This window comes from Carassius carassius, chromosome 23, assembly GCF_963082965.1.
Source record: "Carassius carassius chromosome 23, fCarCar2.1, whole genome shotgun sequence".
In the NCBI taxonomy this organism is placed as follows: domain Eukaryota; kingdom Metazoa; phylum Chordata; class Actinopteri; order Cypriniformes; family Cyprinidae; genus Carassius; species Carassius carassius.
Window position 1 is genome coordinate 15,227,463 of NC_081777.1, and position 16,759 is coordinate 15,244,221.

General features: G+C 39.9%; 1 protein-coding gene across 3 annotated transcripts in view; it reads left to right on the forward strand.

Annotated features, from left to right (window-relative positions):
- Nucleotides 1-16,759, forward strand: part of lekr1 (leucine, glutamate and lysine rich 1) — a 144,468-nt gene that overhangs the window by 115,883 nt on the left and 11,826 nt on the right. For all 3 annotated transcript variants that reach the window (XM_059506260.1, XM_059506259.1, XM_059506261.1), the window contains 3 exons: nt 5,889-5,982; nt 7,154-7,318; nt 8,776-9,042. In XM_059506260.1, the coding sequence (XP_059362243.1) occupies nt 5,889-5,982; nt 7,154-7,318; nt 8,776-9,042 (526 nt within the window). The remainder of the gene's footprint in view (nt 1-5,888; nt 5,983-7,153; nt 7,319-8,775; nt 9,043-16,759) is intronic.

The following is a 16,759-nucleotide window of genomic DNA, read 5'->3' on the forward strand; positions in this document are numbered from 1 at the left end:
TTTATAGACATTCTGAACTCTATTGGGGTTAGACAACACGTTTCAGGACCTACCATTGTCGAAATCATACTCTAGATTTAATACTGTCACATGGAATTGAAAAGTTATCTTCCTGATGTATCCAAATTCCTTAGCATATCCAAAACCTCAACTTGATGATGTAACAGAAACTATGGACTGTCTCTTTTCTAGCACTTTAAATACAGTTGCTCCTTTACGCTTAAGGAAGGTTAAGAAAAACAGTTTGACACCATGGTATAATGAGCATACTCGCACCCTAAAGAGAGCAGCCCGAAAAATGGAGCACAGCTGGATGAAAACAAAACTAGAGGTATTTCGTATTGCTTGGTGGGAAAGTAACCTATCCTACAGAAAAGCATTAAAAACTGCTAGATCCAATTACTTTTCTTCTCTTTTAGAATAAAACAAACATAACCCCAGGTATTTATTCAATACAGTGGCTAAATTAACGAAAAATAAAGCCTCAACAAGTGTTGACATTTCCCAACACCACAGCAGTAATGACTTTATGAACTACTTTACTTCTAAAATCGATACTATTAGAGATAAAATTGCAACCATTCAGCCGTCAGCTACAGTATCACATCAGACAGTTCACTATAGAACCCCTGAGGAACAGTTCCACTCATTCTCTACTATAGGAGAGGAAGAATTGTATAAACTTGTTAAATCATCTAAACCAACAACATGTATGTTAGACCCTATACCATCTAAGCTCCTAAAAGAGGTGCTTCCAGAAGTCATAGATCCTCTCCTGACTATTATTAATTCCTCATTGTCATTAGGATATGTCCCCAAAACCTTCAAACTGGCTGTTATTAAGCCTCTCATCAAAAAACCACAACTTGACTCCAAAGAACTAGTTAATTATAGACCAATCTCGAATCTCCCTTTTCTGTCCAAGATACTAGAAAAGGTGGTATCCTCACAATTATATTCCTTCTTAGAGAAAAATGGTATCTGTGAGCATTTCCAGTCAGGATTTAGACTGTATCATAGTACTGAGACTGCTCTCCTTAGAGTTACAAATGATCTGCTCTTATCATCTGACCGTGGGTGTATCTCTCTATTAGTTTTATTGGATCTTAGTGCTGCGTTTGACACAATTGACCACAACATTCTTTTGCATAGACTTGAACACTTTGTTGGCATCAATGGAAGTGCATTAGCATGGTTTAAATCGTACTTATATGACCGCCATCAGTTCGTAGCAGTGAATGAAGATGTATCATATCGATCACAAGTGCAGTATGGAGTACCTCAAGGCTCAGTACTAGGGCCGCTACTCTTCACGCTTTATATGTTACCCTTGGGAGATATCATCAGGAAACATGGTGTTAGCTTTCACTGTTATGCTGATGATACTCAGCTCTATATTTCTTCGCGGCCCGGTGAAACACACCAATTTGAAAAACTAATGGAATGCATAGTCTATATAAAAAACTGGATGACGAGTAATTTCTTACTGCTAAATTCTGAAAAAAACAAGAGGTGTTAATTATAGGACCTAAAAACTCTGCTTGTAATAACCGAACACTGTCTAAGACTTGATGGTTGCTCTGTCAATTCTTCGTCATCAGTTAGGAACCTAGGTGTGCTATTTGATCGCAATCTTTCCTTAGAAAGCCACGTTTCTAGCATTTGTAAAACTGCATTTTTCCATCTCAAAAATATATCTAAATTATGGCCTATGCTCTCAATGTCAAATGCAGAAATGTTAATCCATGCATTTATGTCCTCAAGGTTAGATTATTGTAATGCTTTATTGGGTGGTTGTTCTGCACGCTTAGTAAACAAACTACAGCTAGTCCAAAATGCAGCAGCAAGAGTTCTTACTAGAACCTGGAAGTATGACCATATTAGCCTGGTCCTGTCAACACTGCACTGGCTCCCTATCAAACATCGTATAGATTTTAAAATATTGCTTATTACTTATAAAGCCCTGAATGGTTTTGCACCTCAGTATTTGAATGAGCTCCTTTTACATTATAATCCTCTACGTCCGCTACGTTCTCAAAACTCAGGCAATTTGATAATACCTAGAATAGCAAAATCAACTGCGGGCAGCAGATCCTTTTCCTATTTGGCGCCTAAACTCTGGAATAACCTACCTAACATTGTTCGGGAGGCAGACACACTCTTGCAGTTTAAATCTAGATTAAAGACCCATCTCTTTAACCTGGCTTACACATAACATACTAATATGCTTTTAATATCTAAATCCGTTAAACGATTTTTAGGCTGCATTAATTAGGCAAATCGGAACCGGAAACACTTCCCATAACACCCTATGTACTTGCTACATCATTAGAAGAATGGCATCTACGCTAATATTAGTCTGTTTCTCTCTTATTCCGAGGTCACCGTAGCCACCAGATCCAGTCTGTATCCAGATCAGAGGGTCACTGCAGTCACCCGGATCCAGTACGTATCCAGACCAGATGGTTGATCAACACCTAGAAAGGACCTCTACTGCCCTGAAAGACAGCCGAGACCAGGACAACTAGAGCCCCAGATACAGATCCCCTGTAAAGACCTTGTCTCAGACGACCACCAGGACAAGACCACAGGAAACAGATGATTCTTCTGCACAATCTGACTTTGCTGGAGCCTGGAATTGAACTACTGGTTTTGTCTGGACAGAGGAGAACTAGCCCCCCAACTGAGCCTGGTTTCTCCCAAGGTTTTTTTCTCCATTCTGTCACCGATGGAGTTTCGATTCCTTGCCGCTGTCGCCTCTGGCTTGCTTAGTTGGGGTCACTTCATCTACAGCGATATCGTTGACTTGATTGCAAATAAATGCACAGACACTATTTTAACTGAACAGAGATGACATCACTGAATTCAATGATGAACTGCCTTTAACTATCATTTTGCATTATTGACACACTGTTTTCCTAATGAATGTTGTTCAGTTGCTTTGACGCAATGTATTTTGTTTAAAGCGCTATATAAATAAAGGTGACTTGACTTGACATAATGTCCATTATTGTTGCACCTCTATGCCCCGCCTTTCTAAAACACGTCTATTTTTACAAAGCTCATCGTTCTGAAAAGCAAGGTGTACACTGATTGGCCAGCTATCCAGTGCGTTGTGATTGGTCAAATTCCTCAAGCGTGTGACAGAAATGTTACTCACAATACTGTGATGCCGTGTGTCCCGGCGCGACAAAGTAAAAACAGTAAAACCCATTATTAACGAGGCATTTGTTGCATCCAGTGGGGACAAGTGCTACTCTACACTGCTCAAAACTCACGTTTGAATCATCAGTAGCAAATTGTTTAAATATGTAAATTTACTTAAAGTCAGAAGCACCAGACCGTCATTACAAAGTTGTAACTGCCCCGACAGACACTGGCATTGTAGGCTGCTGTCCAGTGTTGTGTCTGAACGCGTTCATTGAACGATAGTTCATGAACTCGTTCATATTTTGGGCAAACGTGAACTGAACGTGCTGTATTAATGCCTGATGAACGTTACTGTGAACTCGTTCAATCTGGTGTCTGTGAACGGCACGCTCTCTCAGGTTAACTTCGTTCAATAGTGTGCCAGATTTCTATAGAGCATTCCAGGCGAAAACCCGGCTAAAACACACCGTAAACGGGTCTTAATATGTAGCGGAAAAACACCCAATCTGGCAACACCAGCCACCAGTGTCGCACCGCCGTCCTCCGCATGCGTGACGCGTCATCCAAAAAAAACCCAGCAAACGACAGCAGCATGTAGCAAGAAGGCGTATGAGAATTTTATCATGTTTATGACAAGGTCAGTGAGAATGGGAGACAAAGCATTAAAGCAACAATGGGGAAATGCTGTCCCCTGAATGCTAATGTAAACCCTGGTTGGATAAGGATTCAAAATTGGATATGAAGATGAAATCTGACGCATAGCTTCATTGTTAAAACTGATAAAATAATTGCTGTCTGTGATTCTATATGGACTGTGGCAATAATTTTGAAAAATAATAGCTCGCTGCAACATATGGAAAAAAAGAACTATGAACTAGTTCATTTTTGGAACTGTGAACTTTAGTTCAAAATTTTGTAGTTTGAACTATTAACTGAACTAGTTAATTTTAAAATTTGTGAATTGAACTTTGAACTAGTTCATGTAGAAAGTGAACTTTCCCAACACTGCTGCTGTCACAGAAAACATCCTCTGTAAAATGCGCTGCACACATCTGAATATTTGGGTTGAACTGTTCTGGAACAGTGTTGTAATACAACTTAAGAATATGCATGGAATCTTTTGCACGCTCACTCTATTTTCTTCTCTGTGTGACTTCCTCTATCTCAGGGGAATTACGACAACCTCCATTAACACATACTAGGATGTATCAAAGTTAATTTTAGCCTGTTATTCTCATTTAAGGTCTGAAATTTTCTGAATATCTTATTCAATACACACATTTTAACTAAGAGAGGTTAGGTCAGGATAGGTGGATGTAGGAATGCTGCTATGTGGCAATATGATGCAGTCGGTCTGTTTGGACTTTGATGTTTCTCCAGAGCTGTTTGTTTGTTTTGGTGAGTGTCTCAGTCTTCACCAATCTGTGATGGAAGTAATCTGTCTACGAAGTCACAGTTTATGTCTTATGTGAGTAATGTTTGAGCCACAGAGGAATGTGCAGTAAAAATGGAATTTCTGGCAAGCTGTCTATCTGTCTGTCTAGTCACCAGCATTTTTCATATCCTCGCTGTCTGTCTCGGCAAATAGCAGAAGATCTTTTCAAAGGCTTTTGTTTAGATCTCGACAACAAGAAGTAGGTTTTGATGAGTCAAACCATAAAAACTGTTTAAAACTGATGGCAAACAAGAAGAGAAAACTCTTGGAAGGTTTGTCTTTTAACCATGTTTACTGCATGTATGCATAGTAATTATGAAAGTGTATCTTTAAAACAAATTATATATATATATATATATATATATATATATATATATATATATATATATATATATTATGATTTAAACTAATAGCTTTCTGTTTTAAAAACTGAATTTTCAGAATTACTCCAGTCTTCAGTGTCACATAATCCTTCAAAAATCATTCTAATGTGCTGATTTGCTGCACAAGAAAGATTATTGGTTATTATCAGTGCAGAAAACAATTGTACCACTCAATATGTTTGTGGAAACTGTGATTTGTATATGTGTATTTATTAAAAATATTTCTGTCAAAGCTAATAGATAACAATTTACCCCCCCCCCCCCCCCCACCCAAAAAAATAACTAAATAAAAACTTTCTTGTTTTAGCAAGAACCAGGACCTTTTTTTTGTCTGCCACTTACTTGGCAGCTTATGTTTACTATGAATGGTGTATTTGTCTTTGGCAAGAATTGATAGTTCTTGTGTATTACTCATTACTGATTGTTTACCGTGTTTCAAAGCCCCTTCTCATTTCCTTTGTAATTTCTCTTTAGCCCTGAGGCTGCAGACTGACATCAGTCATAGTTTAAAACAAGACTGTTTTATGACATGAAAATTAACAAAAACAACAATTATGTTACCATAACAACTGGATCATAAAATATTCTTGCTCATAAATGCGTCAGTACATGTGTACTGTGACTCTTTGAAATGTACAGCTAAGAAACCTTATAGTATGTGCCAATGGCCTAATATTTCTCATCTGTGTTATCTGTCATTTTGTGACACCTATCAATCATATTACGGTTTTAGAAAACTTGTGCCCTGGCAGGTATGACACCATGAGTCAAGATTGTGATGATGCTTACGTTTTACATTGTATTTGAAAATATGCTCAATGACGTTAAAACAATCACTTATGCATTTATGTTATCCAGTATGTTGAGTTGACTTATATGGTCTTCTGTTGGTATATTTACTGTAGTCTTTCTTTTCAAAGGGAGGAGCTGAGGAGAACTCATGTGGGAGAATTGGAGAGACTGGAGGAGAGCTTTAGAATGAGGCTGAAAGCTGCAGAGGAGCAGAGTTCAAAGGTGAGGTCACAAAATACAAATAACAACCTTTTAAATTGATGTGAGATGAAAATGCAAATACATTTTTACATCTTTTGATATTTTGTTATCTAATGCAATGATTTTCATGGCTTTAAGGCCAAATGTATTTAAATATGTACTTTATTCCCCTTGACCACTGAAAAGACAAATATAGTGTTTCTATTTGGCCCATAGTGTCACTATCCCAGAGAACCAGCAGCACATTTTCTTTCTTTCCCTTCTGTCTGAAGTAGTTCTTTTTTTTGTTTTTATTATTTGAAATACATTTATATTTTTTTGTGGGCTGAGGTCTGCCCTCAGCATGCTAGTATTAAGAGGAATGCCGTTTGATTTAGTGCAAATTATATTTAAGACCCGCCAGTTTCCTGGCATTAACACAGACATGCATCCAAGTCTAGGTGGAAGTGGTCTTTTACTGTCAAACACAAACACAAATTCTCTCTTCATCACACACACTAAGATGCTCTCTCTCTCTCTCTCTCTCTCTCTCTCTCTAACCACACACTCTGACACAAACCCTGCTGTGTTCTCTCACACGCACTCTGTCTGCACTCTGGTCTCTATGAAAAACATGGTGGCCTTGGTCATGCCCGACTTAAAATACATGGCATGCCACCATCCCCTTCTTTGTTGTTTATAATTGCTCAAACCATTTTATTCAACTGCTGACAGTTCAATATTTCACAACACACACACACACACAAAAAATAAAATTGTGTAAAATCCCAGTCTTTGATATGACAGCATGCAGTCACAGAAAACTGCACAAACAGCTTTATTTGCTTTTTCCTTCAACACCAGGCCTAAATTAACCAAAATGAAAAGAGATGAATGTATCTCATAGCCATTCTGTCCTGTTAGCTGTTTTACTGTGTAATTTTTAAATGACAAATTAATATTGTTATGCAAGAAAATTCATTTATAACATTAATAGCGGCAAGTGTGATGCAAGTGTGCAGGTGTTAATGTTATTTGCATGGGTTCTTCCTATTTGGTTATGTATTATGGTGTAGTATTTATTTTTATTTTTGTTGTTGTTTTATTTTTTTATTTTATACAGTATTCATTAGACTGAATGTCAGTATATTGTTTAAGTGCACAAATAATAATCTCGGTAGTCCTTATTTAACCCATATTTGTGTGCATACAGATGGAGGCTTTTCTCCAGCAGAAACAGGCTGAGCAAGACAAACAGCTGAAACAGCAAGAGATGGAGTTAAGAAGAGAAGCTGACATTGAACTAGACATCCAAAGACAAAAAAACCTGGAGCTGATTAACAAATACCAGAGTGAAAAACAGCAACTACAAAACAAGGTACAAATGACTGACCATGTGACATCTACATGTCTTGATCATGGACTGCTGCTCATCAGAGTAACGAAGCAGTTTTGCTTTTAAATATTGCTAATATTTGAAAAACCTTTGCTTAGATCAGATTAGAATTATAAGCAAAATGCAGAGAGTCATTTTATGAAAAAATAAAAATAAATAAATACTATAAATTATCACAAAGTCAATAAGTTCTTGCTAACTAGGAAAGCTTCATGCATAATAATTATGATGTGTATTTTCAGATGTCTTCGTTATAAGAAAATATGTATTGTATTTGTATTGTAAAGACAAACATGTTTGACTTTCTTGGAGGGCACCAACATGAGACTCGAACCGCTCTCAGTTTCCCACTGAACTAATTAATTAACCCTCTGATGCATAAATTATTAAACCACAAAGCAAAGGAAAATATATTGTATCTTAGTTTCTTTTTACATTAAAACAAGAAGAATTATCAATAGTCAGAGATAATTTGTCATTGACTGACATAATTAGATTTAGTCCATCATTCATCCTACAGCACTACAGCCCCCCAACCCAACCCCAACCCCAACCCCACCCCCAACACACACACACACACACACACACATAGAGTCCCATGTGTCTGTTTCCAAGTCTCTCTCAGGGAGTGTTAGGTTTTTGGCTCACACCTCTCCTTTGTTCATGGCCATAAATGATGTCTGATTACTGTCTGTCCGGTGGAGCCTGATACCCAGTGTGTGCATGTGCGTGTGAGTTTGGCCGGAGTAAGATTGGTGGAGGCAGGTCTACTGGTCCAGAAGTGATGTTGAGAGGTTTTGTCTGTCTGCATGCCACAGACGAGGGGTTACTGGGCATGGCCGAAATGGGGAGGAGATTTGGGAGCAAAGGGGTTAAGGGCAAGTTTATGTGATGCCGAAATATCTTAACTACTGTATATATACACTATACTTGTTTTTGAAAGAAATTTCTTATTCTCACTATGGTTACATTTATTTGATTTAAAATACATTAAAACAGTAATATTGTCAAATATTACAGTTTAAAAATGGTATTGTTTTCTATTTACTTCTATTTTTCTATTACTCTAGTCTATAATTGGTGCTCAGTTATTAATAGTGGTTCTTATTATAATCATTGTTAAAAAACATTTTTATTTTTATTTTTGTGGAAACTGAGATAATTGTTTTTCGAGAAACTTTGATAAAAAGAAGGTTCAAAAGAACAGAATTATTTAAAATATAAGTATTTTCTAATGTTATTAATTTCTTCACTGTAATTTCCATTTAATTAAATGTGTCATTGTTCAATAAAAAAAATAAGAATAATAGTTTGTTAGATTTTTAAAGATAAAGATAGTCATAGTCATCAGCACAAAGTTGTTTGGTGTCTGTGTGTGCTTTTCTTTTCCAAAGTATATTTGCATGTCTGTCTATCTCTCCTTCTCTCTTTTGCTCTAGATTCCTGCTCTCATTCATTCAGCCGTGCAGGGGCTCCAAGAGGAGTTGGCAGTGCTGCAGGAGCAGATTAAAGAGCAGGAGAAAGAGATGAAGCAGTTTTGTGAGAGCGCCTCCCAGAGGCAGCATCAGCTCCTGGAAGAGCGGAGGACAGAAGAGGCACAGCTGCAGTCGGCCCTGCAGGAAATGCGGCAGAAGAACCAGGAGTTAAACCAGGCTCAAATTAACATACAGCAGCTCAAAGAAGACAGCGCCACCCTACAGGACGAGGTGAGGCACATATTTACCCCTCCGTTCATTTACAGGTGGGAGTTTTAGAAGGGTTATTGACACACAAATTGGCCATAGCCTGTCAGTCCAGATTTAACTGACTGCATATTTATACAATTTCTTAGCACTTTATAGGAAGAGCTAGCTGCTAGAGATACCACAGTTTTCATGTACAGTATAGTCTTTAGTGTGGGTATGCATTTAAGAATGCATGCTGGGAGCGTAATTTCATTTAAATGTAAAACCAGTCACATGTCAAAAGTCAAATGTGAGAAAATAAATACTTAAAAGATTCAGATCAAACAGATTTTAATATTATATAAAGATAACCCAAGTAAATAAATAAAAAAAAATATCGAAATAATGATTTAAGTTATTAAGGGTAAAAAAAGAGGTCCAAACCTACTTGGCCCTATGTGAAAAAGTAATTACCCCCTAAATCTAATAACTGGTTGTGCCACCCTTTGCAGCAATAACTGCAATCAAGCATTTGTGTTAATTAGCAATGAGTCTTTCACATCGCTGTGGATGAATTTTGGACCACTCTTCTTTGCGGAATTGTTTTAATTCATCCACATAGGAGGGTTTTCGAGCATGAAAGGACTGTTTAAGGTCATTCCACAGCATCTCAATTGGATTTAAGTCCGGACTTTGACTTGGCCAATCTAAAACCTGATTTTTTGTTGTTGTTCTTGAGCCATTCAGAGGTGGACTTGCTGGTGTGTTTGGAATCATTGTCCTGCTGCATAATCCAAGTGCGCTTGAGCTTGAGGTCACAAACTGACGGCTGGACATTCTCCTTCAGGATTTTCTGATAGAGTGCAGAATTCATGATTCCATCAATTATGGCAAGTCGTCCAGATCCTAAAGCTGCAAAACAGCCCCAGACCATCACACTACCACCTCCACGTTTGACTGTTGGTATGATGTTCTTTTAATAGAATGCTTTGAATGCTAGAAACCTTTTGCTTTGATTACTGCTTTGCACACTCTTGGCATTCTCTTGATGAGCTTCAAGAGGTAGTCACCTGAAATGGTTTTCACTTCACAGGTGTGCCCTGTCAGGTTTAATAAGTGTGATTTCTTGCCTTATAAATGAGGTTGGGACCATCAGTTGTGTTGTGCAGAAGTCAGGTGGATACACAGCTGATAGTCCTACTGAATAGACTGTTAGAATTTGTATTATGGCAAGAAAAAAGCAGCTAAGTACAGGAAAACAAGTGGCCATCATTACTTTAAGAAATGAAGGTCAGTCAGTCTGAAAAATTGGGAAAACTTTGAAAGTGTCCCAAAGTGCAGTCACAAAAACCATCAAGCACTACAAAGAAACTGGCTCACATGCGGACCGCCCCAGGAAAGGAAGACCAAGAGTCACCTCTGCTACGGAGGATAAGTTCATCCGAGTCACCAGCCTCAGAAATCGCAGGTTAACAGCAGCTCAGATTAGAGACCAGGTCAATGGCACACGGAGTTCTAGCAGCAGACACATCTCTATAACAACTGTTAAGAGGAGACTGTGTGAATCAGGCCTTCATGGTAGAATATCTGCTAGGAAACCACTGCTAAAGAAAGGCAACAAGCAGAAGAGACTTGTTTGGGCTAAAGAACACAAGGAATGGACATTAGACCAGTGGAAATCTGTGCTTTGGTCTGATGAGTCCAAATTTGAGATCTGATTTGAGATTTGTGCCACGCAGAAAAGATGAACGGATGGACTCTACATGCCTGGTTCCCACCGTGAAGCATGGAGGAGGAGGTATGATGGAGTGGGGGTGCTTTGCTGGTGACACTGTTGGGGATTTATTCAAAATTGAAGGCATACTAAACCAGCATGGCTACCACAGCATCTTGCAGCGGCAAGCTATTCCATCCGGTTTGCGTTTAGTTGGACCATCATTTATTTTTCAACAGGACAATGACCCCAAACACACCTCCAGGCTGTGTAAGGGCTATTTGACCAAGAACGAGAGTGATGGGGTGCTGCACCAGATGACCTGGCCTCCACAGTCACCGGACCTGAACCCAATCGAGATGGTTTAGGGGTGAGCTGGACCGCAGACAGAAGGCAAAAGGGTCAACAAGTGCTAAGCATCTCTCTGGGAACTCCTTCAAGACTGTTGGAAGACCATTTCAGGTGACTACCTCTTGAAGCTCATCAAGAGAATGCCAAGAGTGTGCAAAGCAGTAATCAAAGCAAAAGTTGGCTACTTTGAAGAACCTAGAATATGACATATTTTCAGTTGTTTCACACTTTTTTGTTATGTATATAATTCCACATGTGTTAATTCATAGTTTGATGCCTTCAGTGTGTCTCTACAATTTTCATAGTCATGAAAATAAAGAAAACTCTTTGAATGAGAAGGTGTGTCCAAACTTTTGGTCTGTACTGTATAAAATTTATTTTTGGGGCAAATGTGAGACAAAGCCTTTGTGTTCTTTCTGGTCAGCAATGGCTTTTGGCTCGGAACTCACCCATTGATGCCGTTTTTGCCCAGTCTCTTTCTTATTGTTGAATCATGAACACTGAACTTAGTTCTTTAGATGCTGTTCTGGGTTCTTTTATGACCTCCTGGATGAGTCTTCATTGCGCTTTTGGATTGATCTTGGTAGGCCGGCCACTTTTGGGAAGGTTCACCACTCTTCCAAGTTTTCTCCATTTGTGGATAATGGCTCTGACTGTAATTCGCTGGAGTCCCAAAGCCTTCGAAATGGCTTTATAACCCATTCCAGACTGATACATGTTCTTGAATTTCTTTAGATCACGGCATGACGTGTTGCTTGTTAAGCATGCTTCATGTTGTCAGAAACGTTCTTGTTAAGTGATTTCTTGATTGAACAGGTCTGACAGTAATCAGGCATGGGTGTGGCTAGTGAAATTTAACTCTGCTTTCTAAAATAATGTTCTTTCATGATTTAACAGGAGGAGAAAATTATTAATTTTTTTCATGTAGGTCCAGAAAAAGGTTTGGACTGTTCATCATTTTAAAAACTGCATTTTGTATTCGCTTGCATTATCTTTGTGTAATATTAACATTTGTTTGATGATCTGAATCTCTTAAGTGTGACAAATAAAAATAAAAAAGAAGAAAACAAAAAAGGAGGGGGCTTCACAGCACTGTATATAGTGTGTGTCTTGTAGTTTTTATTATTTTATATGTTTAATAGTTGAGCATGAATCTAAGATTTTAAATTTTTTTGTCATCTTTTAAGTTTTTTTATTTGTATTTGATAAACTAGGCTGCATTGAACCACAATTGTTTTGGTTGTATTGATCTGTTTTTTAAATGGCTTTTTACTGACCTCTAGAGGGAAAAAAAAGGAAATTTCAAGAGCTCTGACAATTCAAACACTGCTTGCACAAAGCAGACAATTGGTAATGAAGGCTAATAACAAAGGGTCATACTAGCAAAACCATGACAGGTGTCCATCACTGATGTGCTTAGACAGCTGATGAAACTGACATTTATATCACAGTGCAAAGATTTAAACAGACAGTGTAGTAGCTCACTCCTAAAGCATGCAGAGGTGAGACATCAACAATCGTGACCAACATCAGGATTCATATTAACAACTGAAATGACTAGCACACAGACCTTACCCAAGTCAGAGAAGAGAACAAGAATAAATATCCTGAAACAAAATAAGAAACAGCAGAGGTGGCATGTGCCTGCGTGAGAGTGTGGGAGAGATGAGTGAATCATTCTAGTCAGAGAAGAGTATTTGGGGCAGTACTCTGTTGACACGCATGCCTGAGTCTCCAGGGGGCAGTCTGTGGTTTCAGTCACGACACTCTTGTCAGTTCTCCCACTCCAAAAGCCCTTTCCTCCATCCCTCAGGGTCCACCATCCACCCCCACCCTACCCGGCCCACTCCTCTCTCTCTCTCTCTCTCTCTCTCTCTCTCTCTCTCTCTCTCACTCCTCCATGTCTCACCAGTTCATCTAGTTCAAGGTGCCGTGACGTGAATTTCACAGCTGACATATTCTTTTATGCCGCGGCCCCAGAGCGCAGCATCTCTCTCGCTCTCATCTCCCTCCCAACTTTCAAAGCAAATGGCTTTCTTTTGTGGGAGGATTTCGCTGCATTTTAAGAATCCATTAAAGCTATCTTAGATCTAACTGTGATATAAAATCAATACCTAAGGGCATTTAACGCTTCACCTTTTATAAGAAGCACCTTCTTGATGTTCTTTTCTCTTCCTCCCCCTCTTGCGCTCTCGTTTTCTCTCTGCCTTTTCATTTTGTCTTTGAACTTTATACCTGCTCTCTTCAGAGGCACGTGAGATATTTTCCGACTGTATGAGGATTTATGAATTTGCAGGTTCAAGAGCAAGTGTGAAAAACTATAGATTAAATGTGCTGCCTACCTAGTCGTATTTTAAGACATTATAAATGCAGACTTGCCGCAAAAGCTGGTCTAAAATATTCCCTTCAAAGAGACCTATTTTTTGTTAAATTTAAAGGCAAGCATAATTTTTTATGCTTATAAGCCAATCTTACTGATGAGAGAAACAATTTATTCAAGATGGCAGATGTGTCTTAAGAAATGTGATTAAAATTAGACTTGATTAAATTATTTTATTGCCCAAAAGCTTCAATACAAATAATTAAATCTAATTAAATGTGAAATATTCAGTTTTAAGGAAAAATTTCAAAAAATCTGACTTTTCCAGGCTTTAAGTACTATAATCAGGTCCCCAGTGCATCTACCAACCAAGGAAACGTGAAAAAGATTAACCCAGTCACTGGTCATGGTAAGCCATTTTCTGGAAGTGTCTGAAAAATGAGCGCGCCTGATTTCACTCCCCTAGTGACATTGCAAAGAGATTTGATTATAATATTACCGCCCCTTAATCTGTAAGTATCCACCCACAGCACCATCATTTTGATGGTGAGAGTTTGGCTGCACAGACGAGCACAGAACACTATTCCCAGTCCCAGCCTCAGAGACAAGAGAGCAGTGGATTTAATTATTTATTTCCCAGCGGTTTACTTTCACAGACCGTCATTTATAGATAAATTGTTTTTCTAACTCGTGTGTGTTTTCAACGTAAATTTGTGTGTGAATGAGAACTTAGTTTAGTACTCACATGCTGTGACAGCCACTTTCTGTATGTGCGCTTCGGATGTGTGCACTAGAGGCTGACATTCCTGTGGGTTGGAAAAAAAATCACTATTAATTACATTGGGAAGGAACAGGAAGAAATTGTACATTAATGTACATTATTGTAAAAATAAATTTTGGATTTTTATTCAATTACAGTGGGCATGCTGTGATCTGCACTGTATTTTTTTTTCTTTTACTGTAACTGACAGATTCCAGTCAAAAAAAAACAATACAAAACACAACACAGGCGTGGGAGGGAATAGGAGTCATACTTTTGAAATAGGGACGGGACAGGATTTTCTCCCAGTTTTTTTGTGGGATTGGGAAGGGATGGGATTTATTTTTTAAGTCATATTATTGTTGTTTCTACATTAATTTGATTGTATGTGAAATTATTGTAATATAAAATGAAAAATGAAAGTTGGATGTTTATCTGCTTACACCCAGGGCATCCAAGATGTAGGTGACTTTGTTTCTTCAGTAGAACACAAACCAAGATTTTTAGCCGAAACCGTTGAAGTCTATCAGTCTTAAAATGAAAGTGCAAGGGGAATCACGGCTAAAACATAAACAAAAAATTAATTAAACCCTGCGGCTCTTAACGATACATTGATGTGTAAAGACAAAAAACAATCGGTCTGTTTTGTTTTTACTTTATGGAGGATCACAAAATTATAAGTGCATTACTGCCACCTATCTCAAGTGGGCCATTGACACTCCTAATTGTGACAAGAAAACAGGCTGGATTCAGTAGCGGATTACACTGAGCTTTATTTAAAGCAGAGGAGACAAAGCAGGTGAATGATCGTTCCACAGTCAGCTCGTATGGACGAGGAATACCGTCACCCGAGCGAGAGATGAAGAGGACGGCGGGTAGCATCGCTACACCGAGCGACAGTTTGCTCGATAACCGAGACCAGAGGGATGAGAGCTGGAGGACTTCTTAGGACACTGTGTGCACGAGACAGGAGGCAGAGAATAACAGCTAAAAGCACTGGAGCCTGATGACAAGACAAGACACGACTTGGTGACTACACTGACCAACTCGGAGATCTGAGCTATTGGTACGAATAACAACAGTCTGACAATGGACCGAGAAACACAGGGAACTATAAAGGGAAGATATTAGCAGAAACAGGGACCAGGTGGCAAACAATCTAGGTTACAAGCGGTGAAACAAGGAGGGCGGGGGAATCAATCAAACAGACACACACGGCGAGCTGTCAAACCATCCAAACACACACACCAAAACACTCAACCACAACCCAAAAGGCAGGTGATTAGCTCAGAGACCCAACAGTGCCCCCCCCCCCCCCCCTCCCAGGAGTGCCACCCAGCACTCCAGGAAGGGGCCTACCTTGTCACCGATGGAAGTCCTCGATCAATGAGCAGTCCAGAATTTCCCCGGACGGCACCCAGCAACTCTCTTCTGGACCATAACCCTCCCAGTCCACAAGACACTGAAACCCACTACCGCGGTGCCACTCATCAAGTAATCTCCTAACTGTATAGGTAGGAGATTCATCAACAAGATGAGGGGGTGGGGGGGTGAACCTGGGTACCAGCTTACGAGAAGGCACCCAGAGAGGCAGATCCTTGGTAGAAAGCCAAACCTGCTGACCACACACATAGGCAGGAGGATAGGACTGGCGACGATCGGCTGCAGTCTTGGTTCGGCCAGAGGTTCGGACCAAAACCCTCCTGACTTTCTCCCAGGTGCGATGGCAGTGCTGGACGGAAGCCAGGGCGGATGGGACCACTGCATCGGGTTCCTGTGATGGGAACAGAGGTGGATAATAACCAACAGCACACTCAAAGGGAGACATACCTGACACGGCCACAGGAAGGGTGTTATGAGCGTATTCTACCCAAGAGAGCTCCTGGCACCAGGAACTCGGATTGTTGGATGTCAGACAGCGGAGCATTCTTCCTAGATCCTGATTGGCCCGCTGGCACTGCCCATTGGTCTGGGGGTGAAAACCTGAAGACAGACTCGCAGAGGCCCCAATATGTCTACAAAATTCCCTCCAGAACCAGGAGACGAACTGGGGACCCCTATCTGTAACCACATCCACCGGCAATCCATGGAGATGGAAGACGTGATCCACAACCAGTTGGGCGGTCTCCCAGACGGAGGGCAGTTTGGGCAGGGGAATGAAATGAACTGCTTTGGAAAAGCGATCCACCACCGTGAGAATCACAGTGTTACCCTTCGACGGGGGAAGCCCAGAGACAAAATCATGGGCAATGTGTGACCAAGGGCGGGAAGGGATAGGGAGAGGATTAAGCAGACCATCAGGAGGGCGATTCACAGACGGGGAAGTCGTGGCCTAATGGTTAGAGAGTCGGACTTGCAATCGAAGGGTTGTGAGTTCAAGTCTCAGGCTGGCAGGAATTGTAGGTGGGGTGAGTGAATGTACTGCGCTCTCTCTCCACCCTCAATACCACGACTTAGGTGCCCTTGAGCAAGGCACTGAACCACAAACTGCTCCCCGGGCACCGCAGCATAAATGGCTGCCCACTGCTTTGGGTGTGTGTTCACGGTGTGTGTTTGTGTGTGTTCACTGCTGTGTGTGTGCACTTTGGATGGGTTAAAAGCAGAGCACGAATTC